The 26194-nt window shown below is 44.1% G+C and overlaps 1 protein-coding gene across 1 annotated transcript in view; it reads left to right on the top strand.

Moving 5' to 3' along the window:
• The window catches only part of CD226 (CD226 molecule), a 56346-nt gene that overhangs the window by 1793 nt on the left and 28359 nt on the right, over positions 1-26194 (top strand). Inside the window, exons 2-3 of the mRNA XM_005861559.2 lie at positions 9016-9087; positions 9380-9715. Coding sequence (XP_005861621.2) covers positions 9016-9087; positions 9380-9715 — 408 coding nt within the window. The remainder of the gene's footprint in view (positions 1-9015; positions 9088-9379; positions 9716-26194) is intronic.

Below are 26194 nucleotides of genomic sequence, written 5' to 3'. Positions count from 1 at the left end.
CCCCTCTACCCCCCCACCCCAAGGGCCTCTGCCGGCCCCTATAGAGTGTGGTGAACAGAAGGCCTGACAGGACTGTAGTTCACGGCCCAGCCTGCTCAAAATGTAAGCGATTATAAAATTCCAGGGAAATTAAAGTAATTTTTTTATTGTTTTCTCCAAATTGGGTCTTGCCAAGGGGGAACATAGCACATTAACTCCATTTATTCAAGACATTTGTTTACCTTTATGGAATTTACAGATTTTTTATAATTCCTGAAAATTCTTGAGGCACATTCCTACATATTCATACATACATATGTATATGCATATATATACATAATATTATATATTTGCTGGTTTTAAAATATGACATAAAATAAAGCCAGTCTTATAAAATTATTTTGCTAAACACCTTATCTGTTCTTTTATTAGTTTTTTTATTTGATTCCTTTGTGTTCTCCAGGTTGATCATCTACAAATAATAATAAACTCAAAATAATTATTCAACATTTACAGTTCCTATTTTTTAAGCCTATAGTATCAGTTAAAACTCCCAGAGCAATGTTAGATATTTGCGGTAATAGTGGTCTTCTTGTGTTACTTAGAAATTTAATTGAAATTCTTCCAGTGTCTTACCATCAAGTTTGCCATTAGTTTTTAATCAGTTTTCTTTATTATGCCTATTCAATTCCAAAATTGTTATGCGTTTTTTATTAGACAAGAATATTCCGAGCTATCAAGTGCCTTTTGGGCATTTAGGGGATTAGGTGACATTTTCTTATGTGAATTATTACTACCCTTTGTTCACACGAACCCGCAACCTTTGTTCTGCAACCTCTCTTGCTTTATGTGTTCTGTCATTGCCTCCCCTTGGTGCCCTTGAACTCATGCTTCTATTCCCTGCATTTCTTGTACACCACTAGCTCCTTCCAGAGGCTGAACTGGCTTGGGCTTCCATGACTTTGCTAAGAGTTCTTCCCAGGTGGTGCTGTTCTCTTCCTCCTGAGTTACCTCCTACCATTTACAGCGGTTATGGTTGATCAGAGGGCTCAAGTAGTGTCAGTCAGCAGTATCTTCCATGACACAGCTCCCTGATAACCTGTCATCTACTGGCTTTAGCATCTACAAACAATGGTTTCAGCCTATACTTTTAATAGGAGTTGCAAAATAATGATTTAAAAATATCTAATATTATTTTCTCTACTGAGTAGCTGAATTTTTCTTTTCTGTAAAGAGAAAGTTAGGTCACGCCGAAATGCAGTTTGTCAAGAAAGGCAGGCTAAATGCCCCCCCCCCCCACCCCCCGTTAGGACCCTGAGGTGGTGCCCTGGGACCACCTCAAGGAAAAGGAGGGGAGGAAGCCAGTGGCGCTGCATTTTCTATGTCTGTCAACAAGTGGTGATGCTAAAGAGTATTTTCACTTTTAAACTGTTGAAAAGGCCCTTATGAGGGTCACAAACATGAGAGGGAGAGGCGTGGTCCATCTCTTTGAGTGGCAGATAATATTTCTTCTGCCCCACTAACTTTCCTTGTCTTGCCCTCCATTTGTCTCCTGGTTGGAACACCTAGGGTGACTTTTTTCTATGGGCATCAGGCAGTTTTATTTGTCTCAGGAGGTTTTTATTGTTTGTTTGGGATTCATTATTGATCATGTGACTTTTTAAAACATTTCTGCTATGTGTTGAGTAAGATTATGTAGCTTCCCGTTGGGGAGAACAATGTTGCATTCTGGGGCCAAGACACTGGGGTGCCTGTAGCACCGTGGGGATGGGTAAAAGCTAATTGTGGGGTTCTTTGCAATTAGCAAGGCTGCGAGATTTCAAGAGCCCCCAAGAAGAAGCTAAAGAAATCAGAAGGGATGGTCCCCACAGAGAAACAGCAAAAACAGTGTCCAGTTTTCTTTCCTTCATAATAGCAGTAACTTGATCATGGAATGTGAGTGATAATGAGGGTGGTGACGGTGTGCATGCGTGCGTGTGTTTGCATGTGGACACTGACTTAGGAAGTGATTATAAAAGAGCAATCTGGGAGAAATATTTATATAAATGTGAATTTTGTGAGTCAGGAAGCAGGCAGCGCAAACTCCCATAGATGGGAGCAGCGTCTGCCATTGCAAGGGCTCTGACGTTCATGTGGTGTGTCGTCTGGGTGGACAGTGATTGCTTCAGCCAGTGTTTGTGGCCAAGTCAGGGCCCACTGAGTCATCTTGAGAAACAGTTGGCCAGAAACAGAAAAGCTTGTCTCTGGGTTTGTTCTGCAAAACCCATGTGAATTTGGGATCAATATTTCTTTCTGGCTTATTTGTTGGAGAAACAGAGATGGAGCACACAACAAAGAACACAGCATTACACTGGAAACCAGATGGAACCGGATGGTAATTAGCACATGGCAACGCCTCACAAATACAAGCCATGGGTTTACCTGATTTTAGCAAATACTGACCTGACCCAGGCCTGAGCCCGCTCTGGGCAGAGCAGGGGAGGGTCCTCTATCTGTGCACTGAAGGGGTTTGTGAGGCTCTAATAAGAAATGCTGCAAAGAAATGGGATGTTACAAAGGAAGCGATACCTGTTTCAGTAAAGATCTACCCAGGGTCTCAGGGAACTCCCAGGAGGACTACCGACCCCAGTCTTGGGGACTCGGGAAGCGTGTCCTGTGAGGGACATCTGGGCTGGGACCTCCTGAGGGGACAGGAATAGAAGTCACGGAGCCCCACATGCAAAGTCCTGCGCTGCGGAGTATGTTCCCCGCTTGTAAACATCAGGAGGGTCTGGAGTGGTAGGTGGAGAGATGGACTAAGACACAGACTGGAAAGGCCGGCCTGGTGAGTCCGTAGGAAGTTTGACATTCTCCTGAGGGTGGCCAGGCGTTGAAGGGAGTGGCCCGAGGCAGGTAGGAGTTTTAGAAAACTACCTGTGTCCCACACTAAGTGCTCAAACTCCAGTTGTGTCATGAAAGAACATTTCATTGTCTCCTCTCCTGCTTCCAGGCACGAGTGGCCTCCAGAAAGTGCCTTCTCCTCTATCCCACGCGGTCCTAGTCCTTGCTTCCCGGGGTTTCTAAATTGCACAGACTCGGCCTCAGCCATAGTCCTTCTTGGTGGTTCAGCCCCTAGGGAACCTCCATGAGCTACTAGCCCATCTAAGGGACGCGTGCAACCAGCGCTGATGTCCTCGGAGCAGCGGAGAGATGATCGTGTGTCTGAGACACAGAAGCTGCCGAACCTGCCGGGATAGTTCACAGGCAACACCAACCTGGGCACATGTTATGTCAGAAAGTGGGAGATTGAAAACGAAACCAGAAGGAGTGTCTGGAAAGTGGGATTGAAACCTGCTTAGATATCGGCAGAGATGAGAGTTCCTGTATCTCAGGGGCTTGTGAATACGAAGTGCTTTGATTGCCAGGAAGACAAATGGGGAAGGAAAGACAAAGTAACCAACTTCAGGCTTTTTGAGTGCGGTTCCAATTTAGAAGTAAGACATGAGCTCAGAAGTCCATCCCTTGTAACTGTAGAATCGTCAGAGGGGAAAGAGAGCTGTATCTGGTAGGGAGTGGGTCTGAGGAGCTAAAGGGATAAAGGTGTTTCCAGAAGCGGGCCCACTGCTTGGCTGGGTTCAAGCCTTCAAACACCAACGCTTCATGACATGTTAGTGCTTTACTGCAGCTCCAGCCTGAGGGAGCTCAGGTGGAGAGAAGGGCTCACAAGCCCAGGACAAGTCACGCCCTGGGATGACGCCCCCTAAGGAATGAGGAAGCAGGGAGCTGGCCAGTGACCCAGTGGGACTGAGGCGAAGGGGCCGCCATAAAGAGGAAGCCCTTCACCACGACACACATCGGGAAAGAAGAGTTCGAGTGAGCAGAACTCTCCCGTCTCAAGGTTAGTAACCTTCCAGAAAAAAAAAGGTTGATCGTGGCCGAAGTCACACTTTTAAAATTAATAGTGTGTGCAAAGAGGGGGCCTGCTAATAAAATGGTGTAAGTAGATACAGTAGGAAAAGAGCTTTGGGAAAAAGCCGTAATTAGCCGAATGGTTGATCTCGACAAACCAGTAAGTTTAATGACAGCTGTAAGTAGTAAATGGATGTCAGGGAGGCCATCCTTCTTAGTCTGTTTCTAGAAGAATTTGTAGTAGGTCTGAGGGTGCGGTTCTTCAGAACAATACAATGGAGCTAATTTTACCAGTGTCTGGACTGTCAGGGCAAACCTCCCTTCTCTCCAGAAAGACTGAGCAAGATGAACTTATATGATAAATGTTCACTATCAGCATCCTATCCTATGCAAGGGTTGGCCATCTTTTCCTGTAATGCATCAGAAAGTGATTATTTTCAGCTTTGTAGGTCATTTGGTCTCTGTCACAACTACTGGTCAGAGCACAAAAGCAGCCATTGACAATATGCCAACAAACAGGCCTGGCTGCGTTCCAACTACATGGACAAAGGAGGCCCCGGGCCATAGTTTGCAGAACCTTGTCCTAGAAGATGCCCCATGGAACCCAAACTGAAGTCTCTGCTTTGAATGCAAGTGAATTTTTACTGGTCCCTCAGAGGGGACTTGGCAAAGGTCTAGGGCAGTGGTCGGCAAACTGCGGCTCACGAGCCACATGTGGCTCTTCCACAAAATACCACATGCGGGTGTGCATGTACAGTGCGATTGAAACTTCGTGGCCCATGCGCAGAAGTCGATATTCTGTGGAAGAGCCACACTCAAGGGGCCAAAGAGCCTCATGTGGCTCTCGAGCTGCAGTTTGCCAACCACTGGTAGGGTATCATGGGTTAGGGGAAACCACATGTACCCTCATTGGAAACATTCTTTTAAGGAGACACTTTGAGGCAGGGAGCAGAAACCAAGACTGTACGGTTCCAGTTGAAGGATGAGCCTCTTCACAGATAAGAAGGACATGGTTTTCCAAGCCCCAGTCATTGGTTCTCAAAGGTTAGCACAGGCTTTCTGTTGTCCAGCATGGCAGTAGTTGTCTAAAGCAGTGAGGGATGCAATCAGTTTCAGCAGGTGCTGGGGCAGGTGGGCTCGGGTCATGGAATAGACACTAGAATCCTCCCAATGTTCAGAAAGGGCAGAGGCATCTGGGAAGGCAGGAAGTACCACAGAAAGCAGAAGTGGTGACACCGGGAGATAGAGAAGTGTCTGTGTGGACAGCCTCAGAGAAAGAAAACAGTGTACCTGGAGACTGTTACCAGCCCAGGTCCCCTAGGAGCCTGCAGTCCCAGGTGAGCTTGTGGATGAATTCACACTTACATGGTTCACTGAGACGTGTTCAGCAATAGAGAATTCCAATAATATTTTGATTAATGACTTCCTTGAGGATGAAGCTCTCTTATACAGACAGCTCTATTAGAAAAAAACCTCAAGCCAAAATCCCTTCATAAATCATAGAAAAAATGGCTGCCTACACAACAAAAATAGCTCAAGCATACTCTCTATTTGTCTTTGGTAGATGGTGATAAATCGGGCTCATCCTTCGCAAAGTTGTAACAGCTGAACTTTATCTTCAGCCACATGTCTCCCTGCACCTTTCATGGGGATCTGTGCCCTCCCTTGATTTTAGTCACTTGTCCCGTCTTCATTTCTTAGCTCAGGTGGCTTTGGATGCCTTGGGAATGAAGGGTTTACTACAAGTTATTACCAATTAGTGCCCCCTTTTCAGTAATTCACCCACATACCTGAATCCTTACTCCAGAAGGGGAGGGTTCAGTGAGGAGCTGGGTGTAGGAGCCACTGAAAGTGTGGATGGTGCTGTTACATCTCATTTCTTTTAGGATCCATTGCCCCGTGTGCTGCACTTGTCTGCTCTGTCCCTTTGTCCATCCTTCCTCTCCACCTGCACCTCTGCCATGTTTTACCCGACTCTTATGCTCTCTCTTTTACTGGTGACACACACACACACTCACACACACTCCAGATAGATAGATTGGTAGATAGACATATTGATTTATTGATATATGTTTTGGCATTTGTTTAATAAGCATTTAATGATTATTTATATCATGAATCATTGACAACTTGGACTATGATCTTCTGCATTAGTTATTTCCAACTTGTAACTTGGAGTGTCACTTTTTTTCTTTTCTAAGGCCCCTTTGTAATTCTATATGAATCTGGGACCAGCTTTTTGAATTTTTTATAAGGATTGCATTGAACCTGTAGATTGCTTTTCCCCTTGCAATTTAGACGTCTTTCATTTCTTTTTCTTGCCTAATTGCTCAGGCTGAGACTTCCAATACAATGTGAGTAGTGGTGGTGCAAGTGGGCCTCCTTGCCTTGCTCCTGCTCTTAGAGTGAAGTTTCACCACTGAGTCTCACGTCAGCTGTGAGTTCTCCATAGATGCCCTTCACTAGCAGTCATTTAGGTTCTCTGAGCATCAGTTTTCTCTCCTGCCATTTCCCCTTTTCTCTGACAGATCTATTCCTTGACCTTTTCTAACATCTCTAGAACCATTTTATTTCCTCCTTGGCTCCAGCTTCAAACAGGAGCCTCCATAATGAGCAGCGTGGCTCCTCCCAGGACTTCTAACCAGTACGGTGGGAATGGATTCCTCCTTATGCTCCTCTGAGTCGCCTCCCTGCCTGTTTGGCTCCTTTTGCTCTCCCATTATTCTTTCTAGTAATTTTTCTTGTGAAATGCCCTCTATTGAACCAGTGGCCATGGGCTCTATTTTCCTAACTGGACCCTGACTGGGGCCCATGGAGTCAAGGACACCCATAATTATTATATCCCTGTGTGACTGATAATGGATAATGTCTGGCAGTCAGTCTATTGCTGTTCATCTCCATGGAAATCTTTGAGAACAAGCCGCCCGCCCGTCTTACTCAGATCACAGTGACAGTGTCCTAAGTTTGGTATCCCTTTCTGCTTCCTTCCAATCCAGTCTTCATGCAGCAACCAGAACAATTGTAGGAGTTCCGAGGTATGTGGGTGTAGGAAACAGAAACTGCTTTTCTCACAGGCTTGTAAAATGTAGGAATTTATAGCCTCACACAATGTGCTCAGACTCTAGAATCCTGAATTCAGTACCTCAATGATGCCATCTGAGACCCAAATTCATTCCCGTCTCTCTCTGCCACACTCTTTGTCCTCAGGTTGCTTGTGGTAACTGGGGCAACATTTTTTCTTATTCAAATATAATAATAATACAATAAGATTTGAGAGAGAGAGAGAAAGAGAGAGAGAGAGAGGTGTCTTTGACAGTAAATGTAAAGAATTTCCCTTACTTTGAATGCATCAATTCAGTCCATGATTGGCTTCTCCACCCCTGCCCCCAAATAGGTCCTAGTTGTCTGTATCATGGCTTAGATTTGTTCTACTATCCCTATGGTGTGGGGGAAGGAGTGGATCCTAAACAAAGCCAGCTTCCTGTTAGGAGTGAGGGAAGTTGTCTATCTGAGAATTCAAATCAGATCGTATCATTCTGGTACCTAAAAGCCTCCAATTGCTTCCGCTTGCACATATAACCCTATCAGAAAATCTGTAAGGGCAAACATTGTCCCACCCAATCCATCTGGAGCCAGTCTTCTGGCATTTCCTGTCCACATCTCATCTCAATGGTTCCCGCTACAACGCTGAAGGCGTTCCCTCAGAGCTATGTTTGTGCCTTAGATGTACGTTCCAGGAATGGTTCCTGGTGCTGAGTCACAGATGCAGCAGGATGCCCTGGTCCCTGACGACCCACTGTGAAGTGCTTCATGTGTGTCGTTCAACACCCTTTCAATCCAGCCCCAAGTTCATTTTTGTCACGTCCCCACCCACTACACTGTAGTCACATTGTTTCCTGGTAGTGTCCCATGTTGTCACTCCATTGCTCTTTCTCCCACTTTTCTACTTGGAAATTTGTATTGTGGTTGGAAGGCCCAGAGTCTGGTATACTCTTCCTATGACACCCTGCCCAAATCTATTGGAACGAATTCCCTCTCTGGGATGTTATACAACTTGATCAAATGACTTGTATAGAAATGACCAAGTTTTATTATAACAAATTCCTTCTTTAATCTGCCCGACCCAACATTTTATGGGTGATTTGGGGGTAGAGATCATGTCTATCTTGTGCTGGTATGGTCAGCAAATGGTTTCAATGAATTACTTACAACACAGAGATCACAGATATGTCAAATAACTACCACAAAGCTGTTACAAATGATATCATCAATGTGAAAGCTTTTGGAAAATAGAATGCTATGTAAACCTAAGTTGGCACCATACATTATTACAGGTACACATCATAATGTTCTGATTACCATGACATTGTTGATTTCACATTTGATATTGAACTATATCCATAGAAGATGTAACAGTTAGGGATACTGGGTGGAGGTACATGGGAGCTCTCTGTATTATCTTGGAAAGTTCCTGTGACTCTATAATTATTTAAAAATAAAAAGTTTTTAAAAAATCAACCATAATGGTAGATTTGGAGGGCCTTCGGTGACTCCTTCATCACCCCAAACCAATTCTTAGCTCAGCAAAGGAAGGCCCTGCCCAATGGGGCTGCCAGATTCCCAGTCATAGACTCCTCCCCTCACCCTTCAGTCTCTGCTCTAATCTCAGGTCCTCAGTAAAGACTTCTGGGCCTTTCTATCAAAGGGAAATGCTAGAGGCTCTCCCCTGATCCCATGCCCCTGCTGTGTTTTCCCTCATGCACTTACCACCTATAACTGACTCTACTTTTTACTGTTTTGTTTTCCTTTCTGTCTCCTCCCACTAGAACATAAGTTCGATGATGGCAAGAATTTGAAAGAATAAATTGACTGTTGTATCCTCATTACCTAGAGAAAACGCACTCAGAAAATGTTTGTTCAATGAATGAATCTTTGTAGAAATGAAAGCTTGAAAATAAGTTGTTTCCCCGAGAGAAGCAGTTCAAATCTGCCCATCCTTGTACGAGAGCAAAGCTGACTTTGAAGCTCAGACCTTTTTCCTGTGTTCACACTGCAGAAAGAGGAGAGACCACAGTATCTGAGAGGAAGGAAACAGTGCCTTGCGCTGGGCCTCTGCAAGTAACATTATAAAACTTGTCTTTTTTCCAGACCAGCCTCCCAGGCGCTTTCCAGAGATGGATTATTTTACTTTCCTCGTGGCTCTTCTTCATGTACACAAAGGTAAAGATAATGTCTTCAGTCCTTTTTTTTGGTCTTATAGTGTGACATGTTCTGAAATTATAATGCTCTATAGTTGGCTTAGATAATTTTCCACTTGTTCAGAAAAAGGAAAAGTTCCAAGTGCCTATTCCCAGCAGTGGAAACCTTTTTAGACTAAGGTAGAAGTTGTTAGTCTCTACCGTGGTCTCAATTTACTATCTTGCTAGGTCTTAGAAAGCGTAGAACAGCTTAAGGTATCTATTTGGTGTTTTAAGCATAATGTCTAATTGCATGAATATGATGTCTGTTTCAGCTCTAGGTGAAGAGATATTTTGGAACACAAGAGTCAAACTTGCAGAGACTCTGACTCTCGAGTGTCAGTATCCATTGGGCACCTTAGTCCAGATGGAGTGGTTCAAGATCAACGCAACGGAGAAAGAGTCCATAGCCATTTTTCACCCGACCTTTGGTTCAGAAATCAGGGAGCCCTATGTTGATAGGGTTTACTTCTTGAAGTCAACCTCGGGTCCCAACGATATGATGCTGGCCTTTCACAATGCCTCTGAGGCTGACGTTGGTTCCTATTCCTGCCTTCTTGAAATATTCCCATATGGATCTTGGGAAAAGGTGATACAGGTGGTTCCATCAGGTAAGCGCAAATTTAATTTCCCTTTTTACCCATCGGCAGCATTTGATTTTATAAAGCCCAAGTGGAAGCAATGACGTGCTTTATCATATTTTGTGATGCTTTCCAATCCCATTTCTAGATTCTATGAATGTTATTTCAAACGAATAAAACTGAGTTAACCTTGTTTTTTTTTTTTAATGTGCTATCATTTTTGAGTAGAAGAAGGATCTCACAAATTTGAATGTACTGGAAGAAAGCACAGGTCTTATGTTGTCTTCATGATAAGTTGACCCTACATTTGCTGGCAGTGTTTGGTCCAGGAACCCAATACGTTCCTCAAGCCTCCAGCACAGAGTTGAAGAGCAAATTGGATGCTTTATTCTAGATAAATGGTACCATTAATGCAAAATTATGTTAGAATGTGTGTCAAACTTTAGAACAGGCACCTCTCTGTTAGTAACTGATTTAGAGAATTTAAGGGTAAGAATGGCTGCATTTATTTACTGCTTCTAGGAAGACATGCTGAGGTGACTTGGGAGATAACATCTCAAGGCCCGCAGAATTTGTGGTGGAAATGGAGTTGTGGAGAGATTTACTATAACCCATGTGTCTCTGGCCTGACTAGTCAGTTAAAGCAAAGGTTATACTGTGTGTGTATTAAGTAAGCAAGTATCACCTCATGTAATACTTGTGAAGCACCAGGCCAGATGTTCGCATTATACAGATGAAGAAACTGAGATCTAGGGTCATTAACTAACTCAAGTTTGGGAGCTTCCAAGTCACAGCACCAGGGTGAAACCAAGGGATGTGCCTGAAAGTGCCAGCAATGATCTCAAGGGGAGCTCGACTCCAACAGAGCAGATCACGGAGGCTCAAGGGAGGGACAAGTCATGTTGCACCTTGTAGATGGGGAAGGAATTTTTTAAGGTAGAGAGACTGGGGTGAGGGAAAGAGAAAATGTAGAGAAAAGGACATCTTCGGCAACCCTGATGGCATTGGGTGGGTGTTTAAAACTCATGCAGGACACAGAACAGGACCCATCAGACTAGAGTCCAGAACTGAGCAGGGTGCGGTTCTTACCCTGGGCTCTGAGACCTTCCCTGACACTAGAGGTGCCCTGAGAGGTAACCTCAAGGGTGAGAAAGAAACTGTGAGTATGGGACCCTCTCCCTGCCTGCACCAGCAAAAGGGCTCAACATATGATATGTTGGGGTCCCAGGTAAGCTTTTATATCATAGATTACATATTAGAAAATAATTTGAACCCCATTGGGCACCAGAATGTCAGAGAGGAGCCCAGGAGTCTAGGATGGCTCAATCTCACTGTGCCTAATAGAGTTTGAGCCTCACTCCGTAGCATAGATCCTTGAAGCCACTGAATAATTTTCAGAGGGGACACAAAATAAACCCATCTTTTTCACCACCTAGAAGATGAAACTACAGAGTCACCGCCCTATAGGAAGGGAAGAGTTTAAGGGCAGGTGAACCAATTGTATTTTGTGTATTGGAACACTTATTATACACTGCTGGTCAGAGTATAAATTGGTGCATATATCATATTATTGGTGTTTGTAATATTCACGGTTCTCCGGAGAGGCAGAACCAGTAAGACATGTATGTACATAGAAAGAAATTTATTGCAAGGAGTTCGCTCATGCGATTATGGAGACTGGCAAGTACAACGGTATATTGTGGTCTGGGAGGTACACACACACACACACACACACACACACACGTAAAGAGGGTTCTGTAAGATGTTACATTTCAGCAGTTTTTTATTTAAGAAAGAGAAAAGATATTAAATGGTGCCTATAAGAAATAGTCAACTGATGAAACAGAAACATTTTAAAGGCTTGCAAATCTCCCTCCTTAATGAAATAAAGTAACATATAGAGAAGGCAGATGATAAAGAACATTCTAAGACTCATGGAAAACCAGACTGTGGTTCCTGTCCTTCTCAAGGGTGAAATGAATGGAATCCGAGCCATGGCTGTTTCTGTTGACTTGCCTTTCATTTGAGAAGACAGGGAGGAGCAAGCTGGAGAGCTCACATCTCTATGAGAGTCAAATCTCAGGCTTTGGGGTAAAGCTCTGTAATCAGAAGTCAAACAGAGAGAAATAAAGAAACCACCTCCAAAACAAGGCAATCGTGGATTTATATACATGATTATATGCAGTTACTGGATGGTGAAGAAAGTGTAATATACAAGCACACGGACATGGTTGGGTTTTATGAGAGTCCTGTCCTCTGTTTGTCCAGTCAGAACCCAGTACTCTCTGCTACTGCATTTCTTCATGAAGCCCCATCTTTCACCCTCATTGCCATATAACATCCAGAAGAGGACTTTTACTTTACACTTGTTGCTTGACCCACTCAGGCAGTCCAGAGCTGGATGAAATTCGCTGTGATCTTTGCATAGAGCCATTTCGCTTATCTACCCCAAACCCTCCCCTTCTTTGTAGATGTTTTGATGTCCCAGATGGCCTTAGGGGAGGGGTACATTTGGCTGAAAGGTTAGAGAGCATTCCCTCTGGCTCTTTAAGATGGTCTTAGTACAGCTGGAGAGGGGGAGTCCTTGAGTTTTCCTCCTCTAGCTTTCCAGGACCAGGCAGTTCACACCTCTAGTATCATTTTTACCACAGCTGCTCTCTCCCCAGCCCTGCATGACTGCCACCCACAGTATGTGAGTGCCGAATGGTTCCTCTACAGAGTGGGTGCTGCTGGTGTGTGGGTGCGAGTATATGGTGGGGAGTGCGGCTCCATTGGTCGCAGCCCCTCCAGATAACTGGGAGAGCTCAGCCCACAGCTGAGCCGCCTTTCCAGACCTTCTGGGTCTGTCTTCTTATTTATAGTTCTGCTCATCACAGGTGGAGAGCTGCAGACACTAAGCACTGTTGTCTAGCTTCCTCTCAAAACTTCCATGGGATTAGGGGGTGGGTGTCAGTGGTCTTCGGAGACTTTACAGGAATTTGCCCATCGACAGATCACATTACCTGAGAGTATCATTATATGTGCATGTTGTAAGATAAAAATGCTGGGTTTGGGCCCTGGCCGGTTTGGCTCAGGGGATAGTGTTGGCCTGTGGACTGAAGAGTCCCAGGTCAGATTCTGGTCAAGGGCCTGTACCTTAGTTGCAGGCTTGATCCCTGGCCCTGGTCGGGGGCGCGGAGGGGGGCCACGTGCAGGAGGCAACCAGTCTATGTGGTCAATGTTTCTCTCTCTGTGCCTCTCCTCTTCCCTTCCACTCTTTATAAAAATCAATGGAAAAATATCGTTGGGTGAGGAATAACAACAACAAAAAAATGGGTTTGGGGGATGTTTAAAACCAAAAGGACAAAAAGGGAAATAAATAACTGGAGAAAGGAAGAAAAAGCAAGCCCTTGGCTGACCCGAGGCCTGGGGCCAGAATCCGTGTTCTCTCTGAGCCAATGGGTCCCTGCCGCTTAGCTAGCACCGATAAAAGGATGCTGAGCTGTGCTTTCTGTTGGTGGGTTTGTTTTTGTTTGGTTTTATATGGAGTGGCGATTGTAAGCAGGGTGGCTTTTCCTCTCATTCGAAAGTTTCTGAAGACACCGAAGATTTGGAAACTGTTGAGAATTGTAAGACTATCAAGTCGGTCATTTAGGGATCAACACAAAATTATTCCCGCAGGCGGCCTCTCTTCCACTCACTCCACAGTCCTTCTAAGTAAATAACCCAGTTGATGGGGCATCTGGTGCTTCCCTTGAGAGGCTGTTCACAATCCAATAAATCTCAATGTGAGAAAATTTCCCCCAACTCCACCTGTTTAACCAACTTACGTTTTTTTGTGTGTGTGTTTTTTTTTTTGGTGTTGTTTTTTTAAGTCCACTTCTAAAGCCCAGAGAGAAAGGCCCATATTCCGTAGAAGACTGATACACAAAGCTTTCTAAGGATGGAGAGATGATATGAAATATTCACATTTAATAGGGCTGTAAATAGCCTACATGTGTCATACCTGCTGCTGTTAGTGGGGTGATGATTGTGGCCAAAAAGAGTGATGTCTGGGCATGAATTCTGTGAGCATTTAGGTTGACCATTTAACTAGCAGGGTATTTAAGAAACACATTCGCATTTTAGCAGACCAGCTCTTACGGACATATATGTCTCATTTCTTTTTCCTCTTTGTAAAAAAATTTAAAAATATGTTTTTATTGTTTTCAGAGAGAGAAAGGGAGAGGGAGATAGAAACATCAATGATGAGAGAGAATCGTCGATTGGCTGCCTCCTTCACGCCCCACACCAGGGACCGAGCCCACAATCTGGGCATGTGCCTGACCAGGAATTGAACCTTGACCTCCTGGTTCATAGGTTGATGCTCAACCACTGGGCCACACAGGCCAGGCATATGTCTCCTTTCTTGGCAGGCTACAATTCTATATGCCTTCCAACATTGACAATTCTGGATTAGTTTAGTGAAGGGGTGTGTGTGTATTTTCTGCATATGTAGGATAGTTTCCGTCTTGACATAGAAATAACCCGAAACTTCAGAAAGTTTCAGATCATCCATTAAATTTGTCCCCCTAATGGATATAGTTATTTTTCTTTACAACCTGGATGCTACAATCAGAAGTGCAGCAATCCCCCATATCCATGGTTTCCCTTTCCCTGGTTTTAGTTACCTGCAGTCAATGTTGTCTGAAAATATTAACTGGAAATTTCCAGAAATACACAACTTGTAAGTGTAATATTGCACACCATCCTGATAGTGTGATAAAATCTTTCTCACCATCTAGCTCTGACATTAGTCATCCCTTTGTTCATATCTTCAGAAGGTATACACTACCCACTCACTCATTAGTCACTTTGTAGCTGTCTTGGTTGTCAGACCGTCTGTCGTGGTATCATAATGCTGGTGTTCAAGTGAAGCTGATAGTAGCTGATGTTAGGTCCCAATGCTTATGTCATTCTCCTCACTCCATCCCATCATGTTGGCACTGCATCATCTCACATCACCACAAGCAGGGTGAGTACAGTGCAATCAGATATTCTGAGGGAGAGACCACATTCACATCACTTGTATAATTATAATATGTAATTATAGAATATTCTTATAATTATTCCATTTTATTAGTTATTTTGTTAATCTCTTACTGTGTCTAATTTATAAATCAAACTTTATCATAGGTATGTATGTATAGAAAAAATATATATATATACTAGAGGCCCGGTGCACAAAATTTGTGCAGGGGTGGGGGGAGTGGGTCCCCTCAGCCCAGCCTGCACCCTCTCCAATCCAGGACCCCTTGGGGGATGTCCGACTGCCAGTTTAGGCCCGATCCTGGGGATCTAAACCGGCAGTTGGACATCCTTCTCACAATCCTGGACTGCTGGCTCCTAATCGCTCACCTGCCTGCCTGCCTGGTTGCCCGACCTGCCCACCCCCCACCAGCCTGATTGCCCCTCACTGCCTCTGCGTGCCGGCCTGATCGCCCCTAAATGTGCCCCCTGCTGGCCTGGTCGCCCCACACAGCCTGCTTGTTCAGTCGTTTGATCATCCCTCACTAACCCCCTTGCCGACCTGGTTGTAGGCAGCCATCTTGTGAAGGTTAATTTGCATATTACCTCTTTCTTATATAGGATATATATATATATATATATCCTATATCCTATGTAAGATGTATATATATCTTAGATATATATACCTATATCTAAGATATATATAGGTTTCCATACATCTGCAGTTTCAGGCATCCACTGGAGGTCTCAGACTGTATCCCCCTCGGATAAGGAGATAACTATACATCATTTTTCATCTGAGACAGCAGGGGATTCAATTATTGTCTCTGAGACATAGCTCAGTAACAGTGCATGAGACAAATGAGACTTTTTAAGCTTGTCCTTGTAGCTTATGACATCATATTTCTCAAAATATATCTTGCTTATTTTTTAGGAAGCACAGTCACTCATTGAATAAGTATAAAAAAAGAACCTTTATTTAATGTAGTTAAATACTGTGTCACTTCTTCCTTTCATTTTTCTTCAATCCTAGAAATGGTTGCTAAAAGAATGGACATTTAATAAGTTAGAAACATTTCCAATTACTGGCATCGTGTTTTGTAGAGCAGTTTTATACTTAACACACTCTGACTCATATGTTTTCAGTGAAAAGAGCAGACTTAAACAAAAGAGCAAATTATTCAACATTGTTGCTCAAATGACACTTTGAGGCATTAAAGTCTACTTTTGAGTGGATGAATGTTGATAAATAATAGTGATTTTAAAAATTGTGTAAACCCGCTCTAAATCCATTGTCTAGACATTTGCCTTTTGGTGTGAAGAAAAGAAGAAATGAGTGAGGTTTTTGTTTTTTAGAAGTTTCTAGTTATGTAAACATGTGGACCAAGTCCCCACAGTGCAGGGCAGAACTTGTTATGTAGCCTGGAAGAGCGTTTGGGACTTAAGAGGTAAAGAGATTACTTCCAGCTTGAGGAAACCATGGGAGGTGTCTGCCCCAGCTTGGAAGTCTGAGTATGATTCTAGAAGGAAGACGCATCATGAAAAACATCATGTATAAGGGAAACGCTCCTTATATTTGGGACGTATGAAAAATACATTTGGTCACAGTTTGAGGGGAAGGTCAGTGGGTGAGAGGTCTGGATTCAGGACTTCATTAGGTGATTAGTCAATTCTCCAGTAGTGGAAGCTACATGTTGGTCAGGATTGCAACCACTGTTTGGAGCCATTCCTCCAGTGTTTCTCATTTCAGGAACAGGGCAAGGTTTCTTAGCTGCCTCTGAAGGGTGCGTCGCATATGGAGTGAAAGAGAATTTAAGGGACAGAAAAGGCATGAGCAAAGACAGCATCACCCTCCCTGTGATCCCAACAGTGTCGGGCACAGTGCTTGCACTTGGGGGATGTCATTGGGAGTTTGCTCCTTAGGAGTTTGCTCAATAAAACAGCAAAAGGATGGGGGTACAGGGTGGGAACTGCTGCTTCCATAGGAAACCTGTACATAGGAAAGGTATTAATTCCAAAGAAGATTAAGGGGAACAGAGCGACCTCTGACGAGTGCCTTCCAGGAAGTATGAAGTACTTTCCCTCAAGTAACATTTATAGCCCATAATATGTAAAACATAGTTTCAAGTATTTTTGTGTGTGTGTTTGTAACACTTATTTCCCTAAATAATTATTTATACCTAACTTCATCATAAAAAAAGGAAAAGAGATCCCCCCTCCCTAAATATATTTTCTCCATGGGGAGTTGATTGAAATGTATCTACCATTTTCTACATATTTCATAGTTTACTGAGATACCTTGGTCATTTATCCCACCAGTTTACTTACCACCCAGAATAGTTTATTGTCATTTGCAAGGTTTTGCCATCATAATTTATTAACAAATTACATGCAAATATATTAAGTTTAGTACATCATGTTCATAGAAGAGTTATTCATAACAGCCAAAAGGTGGAAGCAACCCAGGTTTTCATCAAGGGATGAATGGATAAACAAGTTGTATATACACACAATGGATTTCAATTCAGCCTTAAAGAGGAAGAACATTCCAACACATGGATGAACCTTGAGGACATTGTTCTAAGTGAAATAAGCCAGTCACATAGGACAGATAACTGCTTGATTCTCTTATAGGACATACCTATAGTAATTAAATTTATAGAAACAGAAAGTAGAATGGTGGTTGTCAGGGGGTAGGGATGGGTAGTGGGGAATTGTTTAATAGGTATAGAGTTTCAATTTTGCAAGATAAAAGGAATTTTGGAGATTAATTGCACAATATGTGAATGTACATAACAATACTGAACTAGGTTAAGATAGTAAATTTATGTTATGTATATTTACCACAATTTAAAATATTTTAAATATACATTTGATGTTGAGTTCAGTTGTAGGACTAATTTATGGGAGATTTCACTATTAACAGTTATCAATTTAGAGAGACTCCAGCTATTGTTTTGCTTTTTGTCTTCATGACCGTAAGAACAAAGATGGAATTCTTCTAACTAGTCCTGTGACATTTGGAAAGTCCCTTCATTCTTTTTTTGAGCTTTGGTTTATTAATCTATAGAATGGGAATAATAATATGCATCTTATGGGCAGACTTGAGAATTAATGAGATGATGTGTGTGCCTAGTACATAGCAGGTGCTCAATGCACGGCCATTCCATTGAGTTCCCTCTTCAGGTTCTTAAGGAATGAGACATTCAGTCCAGAGTGAAAGTTTAAGAGTATTTCCACAAAAACACAAACACACTTGCCAGGGGGGTGGGGGGAGGTAGAAGAGGATAAAGGGGAGATAAATGGTGACAGAAGGAGATTTAACTTTGGGTGGTGGACCCACAGTGCAATATACAGACGATGTATTATAGAGTTGTACACCTTAAACCTATATAATTTATTAACCAATGTCACCCCAATAAATTCAATAAAACTTATAAAAGACCCAGTACATATAAATTTAAGGAGTCCACCAGATTTTGAGTAATATATATTTTTTTAGTTTTATAGTATTGGCTTGGAGGTCTATAGAACAACGAAGTGTCCACCTCATAAAAACATGCAGTTTCTGTAGCAGCTGTCAATTCAGATGATGTCTGTGTATGCCGTCCTTTATAAACATTGCTGTATCTTTCCTCTATAAACATTTTTTCTTTGGCAGTCCGAGGGCACAATACTCCATTGATGTTTATTGACTGACCTCTTTCCACCCTGAATCATATGTGTTGCTTCTATCAAGCTTGTCACTTTTTTGCAAGTTTCCCATTAATCTAGTTAATTTTTTTTTAGTCCTCCAGGATTTGTGGAGATAAATTTATGGATTTCTATTGAGGGGGATAGAGACCTCACTGGGGAACAGCAAATTTTTAAAAAGGCCAGAGCTGATGGGTAAGGGGTATAAAAAAGAACCTTTTAGCAGTTGCTGCTAAGAGACTTGAAAAATCTCAGTGGGGTTCTCATCAGTCACACTGTAGCCCTGGATCTGCCAGCCTCACCGTGTCTCCCTGAACCCCCACCCCCAGCACTGTGCTTCTCCCTGAGCCCCCCAGCACTGTGCTGTCTCTCTGAGCCCCTCTAGCATTGTGCTGTCTCCCTGAGCCCCCCCCCAGCACTGTGCTGTCTCTCTAAGCCCCCCAGCACTGTGCTGTCTTCCTGAGCCCCCCAGCACTGTGCTGTCTCTCTGAGCCCCCCAGCACTGTGTTTCCCTGAGCCACCCCCCCAGCACTGTGCTGTGTTCCTGAGCCCCCAGCACTGTGTCTCCCTGAGCCACGCCCCCAGCACTGTGCTGTCTCCCTGAGCCCCCCAGCACTGTGCTGTCTCCCTGAGCCCCCCTCCAGCACTGTGTCTCCCTGAGCCACCCCCCAGCACTGTGCTGTCTCCCTGAGCGCCCCCCCCCAGCACTGTGCTGTCTCCCTGAGCCCCGCAGCACTGTGCTGTCTTTGCTCCCAGCGCCTCTAACTCCTACCAGTCCTCACCATTTCAAGCTGCTTTGGGGTAGAATTCCCAGGCACCTGCTTTCAGCACTGTGTGTCCTCAGAATGGCCCGGTCTCAGTTTCCTGACTTCACGGGATTAGTGGAGACATGCATCTGAAATGCTATTGAAATGCAGCATTTCTAAATGAGGCCTTGGGACCTTCAATGTGAATCGTTCCTTTTACCCATGTCTGTGTCTAGTGCAAAATTTGTATAGTCTCAGCAAGGCCATCCTCTTGATGATGAAATGATTCTCATGCCTATTAGGCCCGTATTAATATTTGAAAAATAATATTTATTCTTCTCATTAGAATAAATTTAAAGTTTTGTAATATATTTGCCATACCTTCAATGCTGTTATAAAAACCTTCTGAATGTTTATTTTTCCAGGCTTGCATCTATGTTAGTGCTCCACTTAGTAATTGATGACTGGTCATTTATCATGGGGAATTTCTTATGTCAATGTCACTGATAGATAATAAGGGCTATCAGAAAGAGTGAGGATTCTTGGTACTCTCTTAAGTGTAATTATCCAAAGGCAGAAATGAAATCTACTTTTTTTATTTCTACACACACACACACACACACACCACACCACCCAAACCAAACCATGGTAATAAAAATAAAGAATATCATGAGGCAAATTATACCAAACAGTATTGGATAAAATTTGGAGTGTGTCGGCCACATAATATTTGAGTCCTTAGCTTTTATTTGCAGTTACTTAGGTTGACTAATGAACAGAAAGGCCACATCAGGTCACATTCACAGGATAAAGTAAGGGAGGAGCACTGTGAGTCTCCCCACTGGGCACACGTTATATTTGATAGGATCACATGGCTTAGCCTGAAGGGAAGGTGGCTGGCTTATTAATGAAACTGGGTTGGGGAGGTAGTAAAGAGATTGGTGCCTCTTCTATGATTAAGAAGCCACTGCTGCCTGCGGATGCTCACCATCCAATGGCACATGAGATGTGTTCATGTCTAACAGATGTCAGAGTGGAGTAACGACAGTATGACGCCCTTTGCCGCGAAGTTGGAGGAAGCTTCACCAAAGATCTCATTCTAGGAGGTTTTCAGGGTGAATACAAGTTTTGGGGGTTTCAGCAGACCGAATGGCACAAAGACATGGAGTGGGGATATATGAGGGCCACGAGTGGTCTGGTGAGGACAGAGATTACAGGCCACGGATGGATATGGTGACAAGGTGATGGGGACAGAGTTTGTGCTTGAATGAGGCTCCTGGGAACTGGAGGTGTTGAGACTGTAGGTGTTTAAGAGAGTGGCCACGATCAGCTTTATAAGTGGGAAGGACTGCCCTGGCAGAGAAAGGTGGGTAGAAATGTCCACAGCTCAGTGTGAAAAAAAAAATGCATTTTAAGACAGCAGTGACTGCTTGTATCTAGATGGGAACAGAGGAGGTACATACAGATGACTTACAGAGCACACATGAGGTTACATGTTTAGTTAAAGGGCTTCACATCTAGTAGTTTTACTTGTCTTTCCACATAGGAGCCACAATGAGCTATGTGATATGAGTCTATTATACTGGCATGTAATTTGCTTCTTTCTATCAAGAAATTGAATCACATTTCTGGGTTCAAATACTGACTCTATCTTCACTAGCCATGACTTTTGTCAACATATCTTTAAAGTGATAATTATAATTGTTCCCCAAATGTAGGGACAAACATTCCCTGGAAAGTGTCACTTTCCTCAAGTCAAATTACAAGTACCTAGTATATAGCAAATATTATGATTATGATTTAAGAATGCACCAAAGTTGTTTTCTTTTGAAGAATTATGAGTAGTCCTGTGTCGAGAGAGAAGCACAGAGGACATATCTTTCATGAAAGCAAAAAGAAAAAAGTCAAGATTTTTCAAATATTATAGAATTGAAGAAAGGGATGCATTAGTGAGACAGTAAGTGGTTATCTATACTAATAAAAGGGTAATATGCTAATTAGAGCAGACATCTTCCAGACGTCCATCTGGATGTCCATCCGGACAAAGCCACAATGGCTGTGAGGGCCTAGGGCTGGTGCTGCACTGGAGGGGTGGGCGGCGCTGCACGGGAGGGGCAGGCTGAAGCTCAGGCAGCCATGTGGGAGGGGTGGGCTGTGGCTCAGGCAGTCACGTGGGAGGGGAGAGCCATGGCTTAGGCAGCCATGGCGGCTGGCAGTGGCAGCAGCAGCAGGGTGATGGGGGCAGTGCCTTCCTTTGATTGGCCAGGTCATCTCCTGCAGAGGGAGGCTAGACTGTGGCTTAGGCCAGGGGCGAGGCAGAGGCGGTTAGAGGTGATCAGGCCAGCAGGGGGGCAAGTTAGGGGCAATCAGGCTGGCAGGGGTGCAAGTTAGGGGTGATCAGGCATGCAGACAGAGGAGTTAGGGGCGATCAGACAGGCAGGCAGAGGGATTAGGGGTGATTAGGCAGGCAGGCAGGCAAGGGGATAGGAGCCAGCAGTCCCAGATTGCGAGAGGGTGCAGGCTGGGCTGAGGGAACGCCCCCCTCCCCCGTGCACGAATTTCATGCACCGGGCCTTTAGTTCTATATAATAAAAGGCTAATATGCAAATCAACCAAACAGGGGAATGACCAGTCGTTATGATGCACACAGACCACTAGGGGGCAGATGCTTAATGCATGAGCTGGCCCCTGATGGTCAGTGCGTTCCCACAGGGGGAACGCTGCTCAGCCAGAAGCCCTGAGTTGGGCTCATGGCTGGCGGGCGAGCACAGTGGCAGTGGTGGGAGCCTCTCCCACCTCCATGGCAGCACTAAGGATGAGCAGGCCTAAGCCATGAGTTGGACATCCCCTAGGGCTCCTGGACTGTGAGAGGGTGCAGGCCGGGCTGAGGGATCCCTCTGAGTACACGAATTTCATGCACCCTGCCTCTAGTATGTTATAAACTCCATGGGGCATCTTTTATCTTGTATCTGAGTAGACTGTTGAAGGTAACAGGGTGTGTTTTCTGTGGATAATTTCTGAGTTTCAAAACTCATGAAGTGAAGCTTCATAAAAGTGAAGAAAAAAAAAGAGACACAGGCTACCTTTTATAAGACTGATGGAGGGAGAGTTCATTTGTAAGCTCTTTCTAAGATCAGCAAAGCAGCTCAGATCACCTGTAGTTTTACCCATTTCCTGTTTTGGATTTGAGCTTATATGTAAAGAGTGAAAACAAAGTAGAATGAAGGCAGGGGATCATTTACATTCCTGAAAGTGACTAATTGACACTTTTTTAAAAAAAGAACTTAATTTTTTAAATCCTTGTGCAGCATTGGGTCCTATTCAGCAAACTCCGCATCTTGTTACTGGTATTAAGGCATCGGTCATGATAAACAATTCCATTGTTTTGGCCTGACCCTGCATTGTTCCGCAAGAAAAGATGAAAATGTACTTTGCCGAGTGTCATTTATTTCACACAGAGATAATATGCTTTGTCTCTTCAGTGTTTATTTATTCTTAAAACGTAGATAATCTTCTTGTCTTCGGTTCTTTTGAAAAGTGGAGTCATTAGCTTTCTTTTGCTGCCAGACGTTGTTTGAAAGGTCTTATCTGCCTCCCAGACGATCCTTTAAATATTTTGGTGAAAATGAAATCTTTTGTCTTATGTAATAACATTCCCTGGCTCAAGGCTTCGTTGGCACGATTTTAGATATTCTTTTTAGCCATATAAAAGGTCATTTTTTTCTCCTATGTTTGAAAAATCTCCCTGACAGCCTTTCTGGTGTGTTTGAATTGCTCGAGCTTCTCCAATATTCTTCCTCACCTTGAGCATAATGGAAACAGAGAGGCCGCAGCCAGTTTTTGGTTATCCTTGAGAAATGAAGCAGCAAATTAGCTGAGATAACATCCAATTCGCATTCGATGCAGCGGTTGAAGCCTCTACTGTCAAAACATTTACTGTTGAAAGTTTTAACCTTTTTCGATGTTTGACATTTCTCTTCCTTTTCCTCCTTTTCTCTTGTTCTGGTTGCCGAGCCTCCAGCGGTGACAGGAATTCTCAAACGCTCCTCATCACTCAGTTTCTAGGCTTCAATTACTTCCTTCATCCACACCGACTACAGCCGCCTGCTCAGTCTCCCTGAAGTCTCACTATCCAGCCCCAAACATTCACGCTACAACACTAAGCATAGCATATTGGCCAACATTCCAAGCCTTCTCCTCTCCACCTGTATTTCCTCTGATTCCCCACGTGCATCGGTGTGTCCTTGGCGGTTGCCTACCTCTGTGGCTTTGCTCCAAGTCCAGCCAAGACTTGCTTCTGTGCCTGGGCTGAACCTCCTCTCCACTGCTTCCCTCTCCTGGTCCCCACTGCGTGGACTGTGACGATCTGTTTAATCGTATGGCTTCCTTACTACTTTATTGGCTCTGGGAGGATAGGGGCCATGTCTGTCTTATTTTTCACTGCATCCCTAATCTCTTCTCCAGTCTCATACATATATTAGGCCCTTACTAAAGATTTTTAAACTGGATTCATGATTAAAGCAAGTGACTCTTTTGTAAGCTACCCAGGGTGGGGATAGGTCTGGCTCACATAGATAGCCCATAAATACGGCCTCACCAATCTTTTTACCATAGAGTCTTAAGGGTTGGTTTGCTTAATTGGGGTTAGCTCCCCACACTGCCAAAAGCTGTAAGAGCTGTGTGATGTGGGGCTGTGGTGAGTGCGCCCTGCTTGAGATTGAGCTGGTGTCTGCCATGCCTGGGACGTCAGGCTTAGAGAGGAGGCTCTGACTCATGTTCAAGGTTCAAGTCCAGGGACTCTTGGCCACGATAAAGCTCTTTGCTTCTTTCGAAGAGGTTCCAAACTACTCCTCATTTCCTTCCCAAAACCTTCCCCCTGCTACTTCAAAGTGTAGTGGTCAGCAGATTAATTGTTAGATGGGAGCCTTCATCTTTGATCCTTTTCAGTTGCCTTTTCTCCTAACACGTTATCTGAGGAATTAAAGATATGCTTATCCACATACGTCAGGGCATACCCGACACTCTAGATCAGTGATGGCGAACCTTGTGAGCTCGGCGTGTCAGCATTTTGAAAAACCCTAACTTAACTCTGGTGCCGTGTCACATATAGAAATTTTTTGATATTTGCAACCATAGTAAAACAAAGATGTATATTTTTGATATTTATTTTATATATTTAAATGCCATTTAACAAAGGAAAATCAACCAAAAAAATGAGTTCGCGTGTCACCTCTGACACGCGTGTCATAGGTTCGCCATCACTGCTCTAGATGATGAAAGAGAGGAAAGTAACAATTTGGGGGAATCTCAAGAGGTTTGGTGCAATGACCTGGTTGTGTGTCTTCCCATCAGCTCACACTGTGCCTTACTTGTCTTTGTGTCAGCACACAGTAATCTCTGTTGAATGAATGAAGGAATGATAAAAAGAGGCAGTTTTATTTGTAATCTGTCTTCCAGTCTAAATCCCCCACCCGGCAATTGCAGGCCCTTATTCTCCTCTAAACTTTGGTCCTAGGCTCTGAAGTGACCTGTGACCTGTGACCTGTGACCTGTGACAAGGCAGGCTCCTGCCTCTTCTTTCCTTTGCTGCAGCCAGTCTGTTCCGAGCCACTAGCCGGTGGGAATCGGCTTCCTTTCCTTCTACCTGGAAAGCAATCTAATGGACAATTTTTCATGGGTGTGTTTGTTGGTGCTGCTGGGAGCTGAGGTTGTTATGTGCATTTTAACAAGGACAAGCAAAGAAATTGATTTCTAATGATAGGATTTGAGGCATCATAAAATAAGATATTTAGGAACAGGAGCTTCCTTGGGAGCTTCTGCGTTCCTCTGTGAAACGCAGCCCAGTTCCTACTCAGAGTGTCCTGTGTGCCCCTTCACAGGGTAGGGATGACAGCCCTGGCCCAGGGGCAGCTGCTCAAGCCTCCTGCCTTGTGGGACTCCCTTCTCTGCCCCCTGCCAGCTGGACCTGCCTCCGGGCTGTCGGGAGGACTCGGGGTGTTAGCACATGTAATGCATTTAATGCTGGCACATGGTAAGGGCAAATTCCAGGCCTGTTAGTTTGCTTTTGAAATAAGTTGAACATGTTAAATGTAATGAGACAAAATGCTTACCATCGTCTCCAGTGATAGTCACCGGCACAGCCTGTTTTCTAGTCGGGGAGGATTAGGGTCAGTGTTCATCTTTTGATTCTTTTTCTGTTAAACTCGGCCATGCAGAAAGTCTACCAGAAATTTCCAAGTCTGCGAGGCCAACTGCTGACACTTTCGTGGAAAACAAGCCAGTCCCCTGGGCTGTTTTGTCATCATCTGGGTCTGCAAGCCCTCAGAGCTATACTATTTAAAATTCTCACCTCCCATGAGTCATTTATGTTTCTGGTTGGAGAAAGTACAGCGTTGCTCATGTACTACAGCAAACCTTGCGGTGCTGACTTAAATAGAAAGCATTGTTCTCCCTCATTGTACTGGAACGGAGAGACGGGAGTTTACTTTTTAACAATTAAAACCTGTGAGCTAAAGTTACAGCATGAGGATCCAAGGCCCCTTGAGACAAACACCCTACAGATTTGGGGGCTCCATGAAGCGGCCAGGAGGCAGCCTGGGCTCTGGGGGCTCACCTGTGGCCACAGCGGTTGAATCACAGGACATTTAAATCACAAGTGGTCCCAGGCCTGGGTCATAACCCTTTTGCTCATTGGTGTTCATAGGGGCACTGCATTTTGGACAAATTGCACACCTTAGTGTGTGTTTTCTGGGCCGCGCCTCTGCCCTGCCATCTAGGACATGCTCGCCTTCTTACATTTAAACAGATGGCCGAGCTCGCAGCTTCCAGACGCTTTGTCAGGTTGTGTTTTTATCTCTTCCAGCAGCTCTTGTTCCTCCCACTTATCTGTGCTGTTCAGTCAGGCAGTCCTTTAACTTATTTTTATCTTGTTTGGCTCCTTCCCCTTGTATCTGCACTTTAAGTGAAGGACAGAGAACGGCCACGTGTGTGGAGGGGCTTGGAGAAGATGGCTGATCCCCCCATGGGTGGCCTTGCTGCTGCTTATCGGTGCTGAGGGATCCAGGTGGGATGTGAAATGCTGCAC

Source organism: Myotis brandtii, unplaced genomic scaffold, assembly GCF_000412655.1.
Source record: "Myotis brandtii unplaced genomic scaffold, ASM41265v1 scaffold154, whole genome shotgun sequence".
Taxonomy (NCBI): domain Eukaryota; kingdom Metazoa; phylum Chordata; class Mammalia; order Chiroptera; family Vespertilionidae; genus Myotis; species Myotis brandtii.
This window is presented reverse-complemented; position numbering and strand designations above follow the sequence as displayed.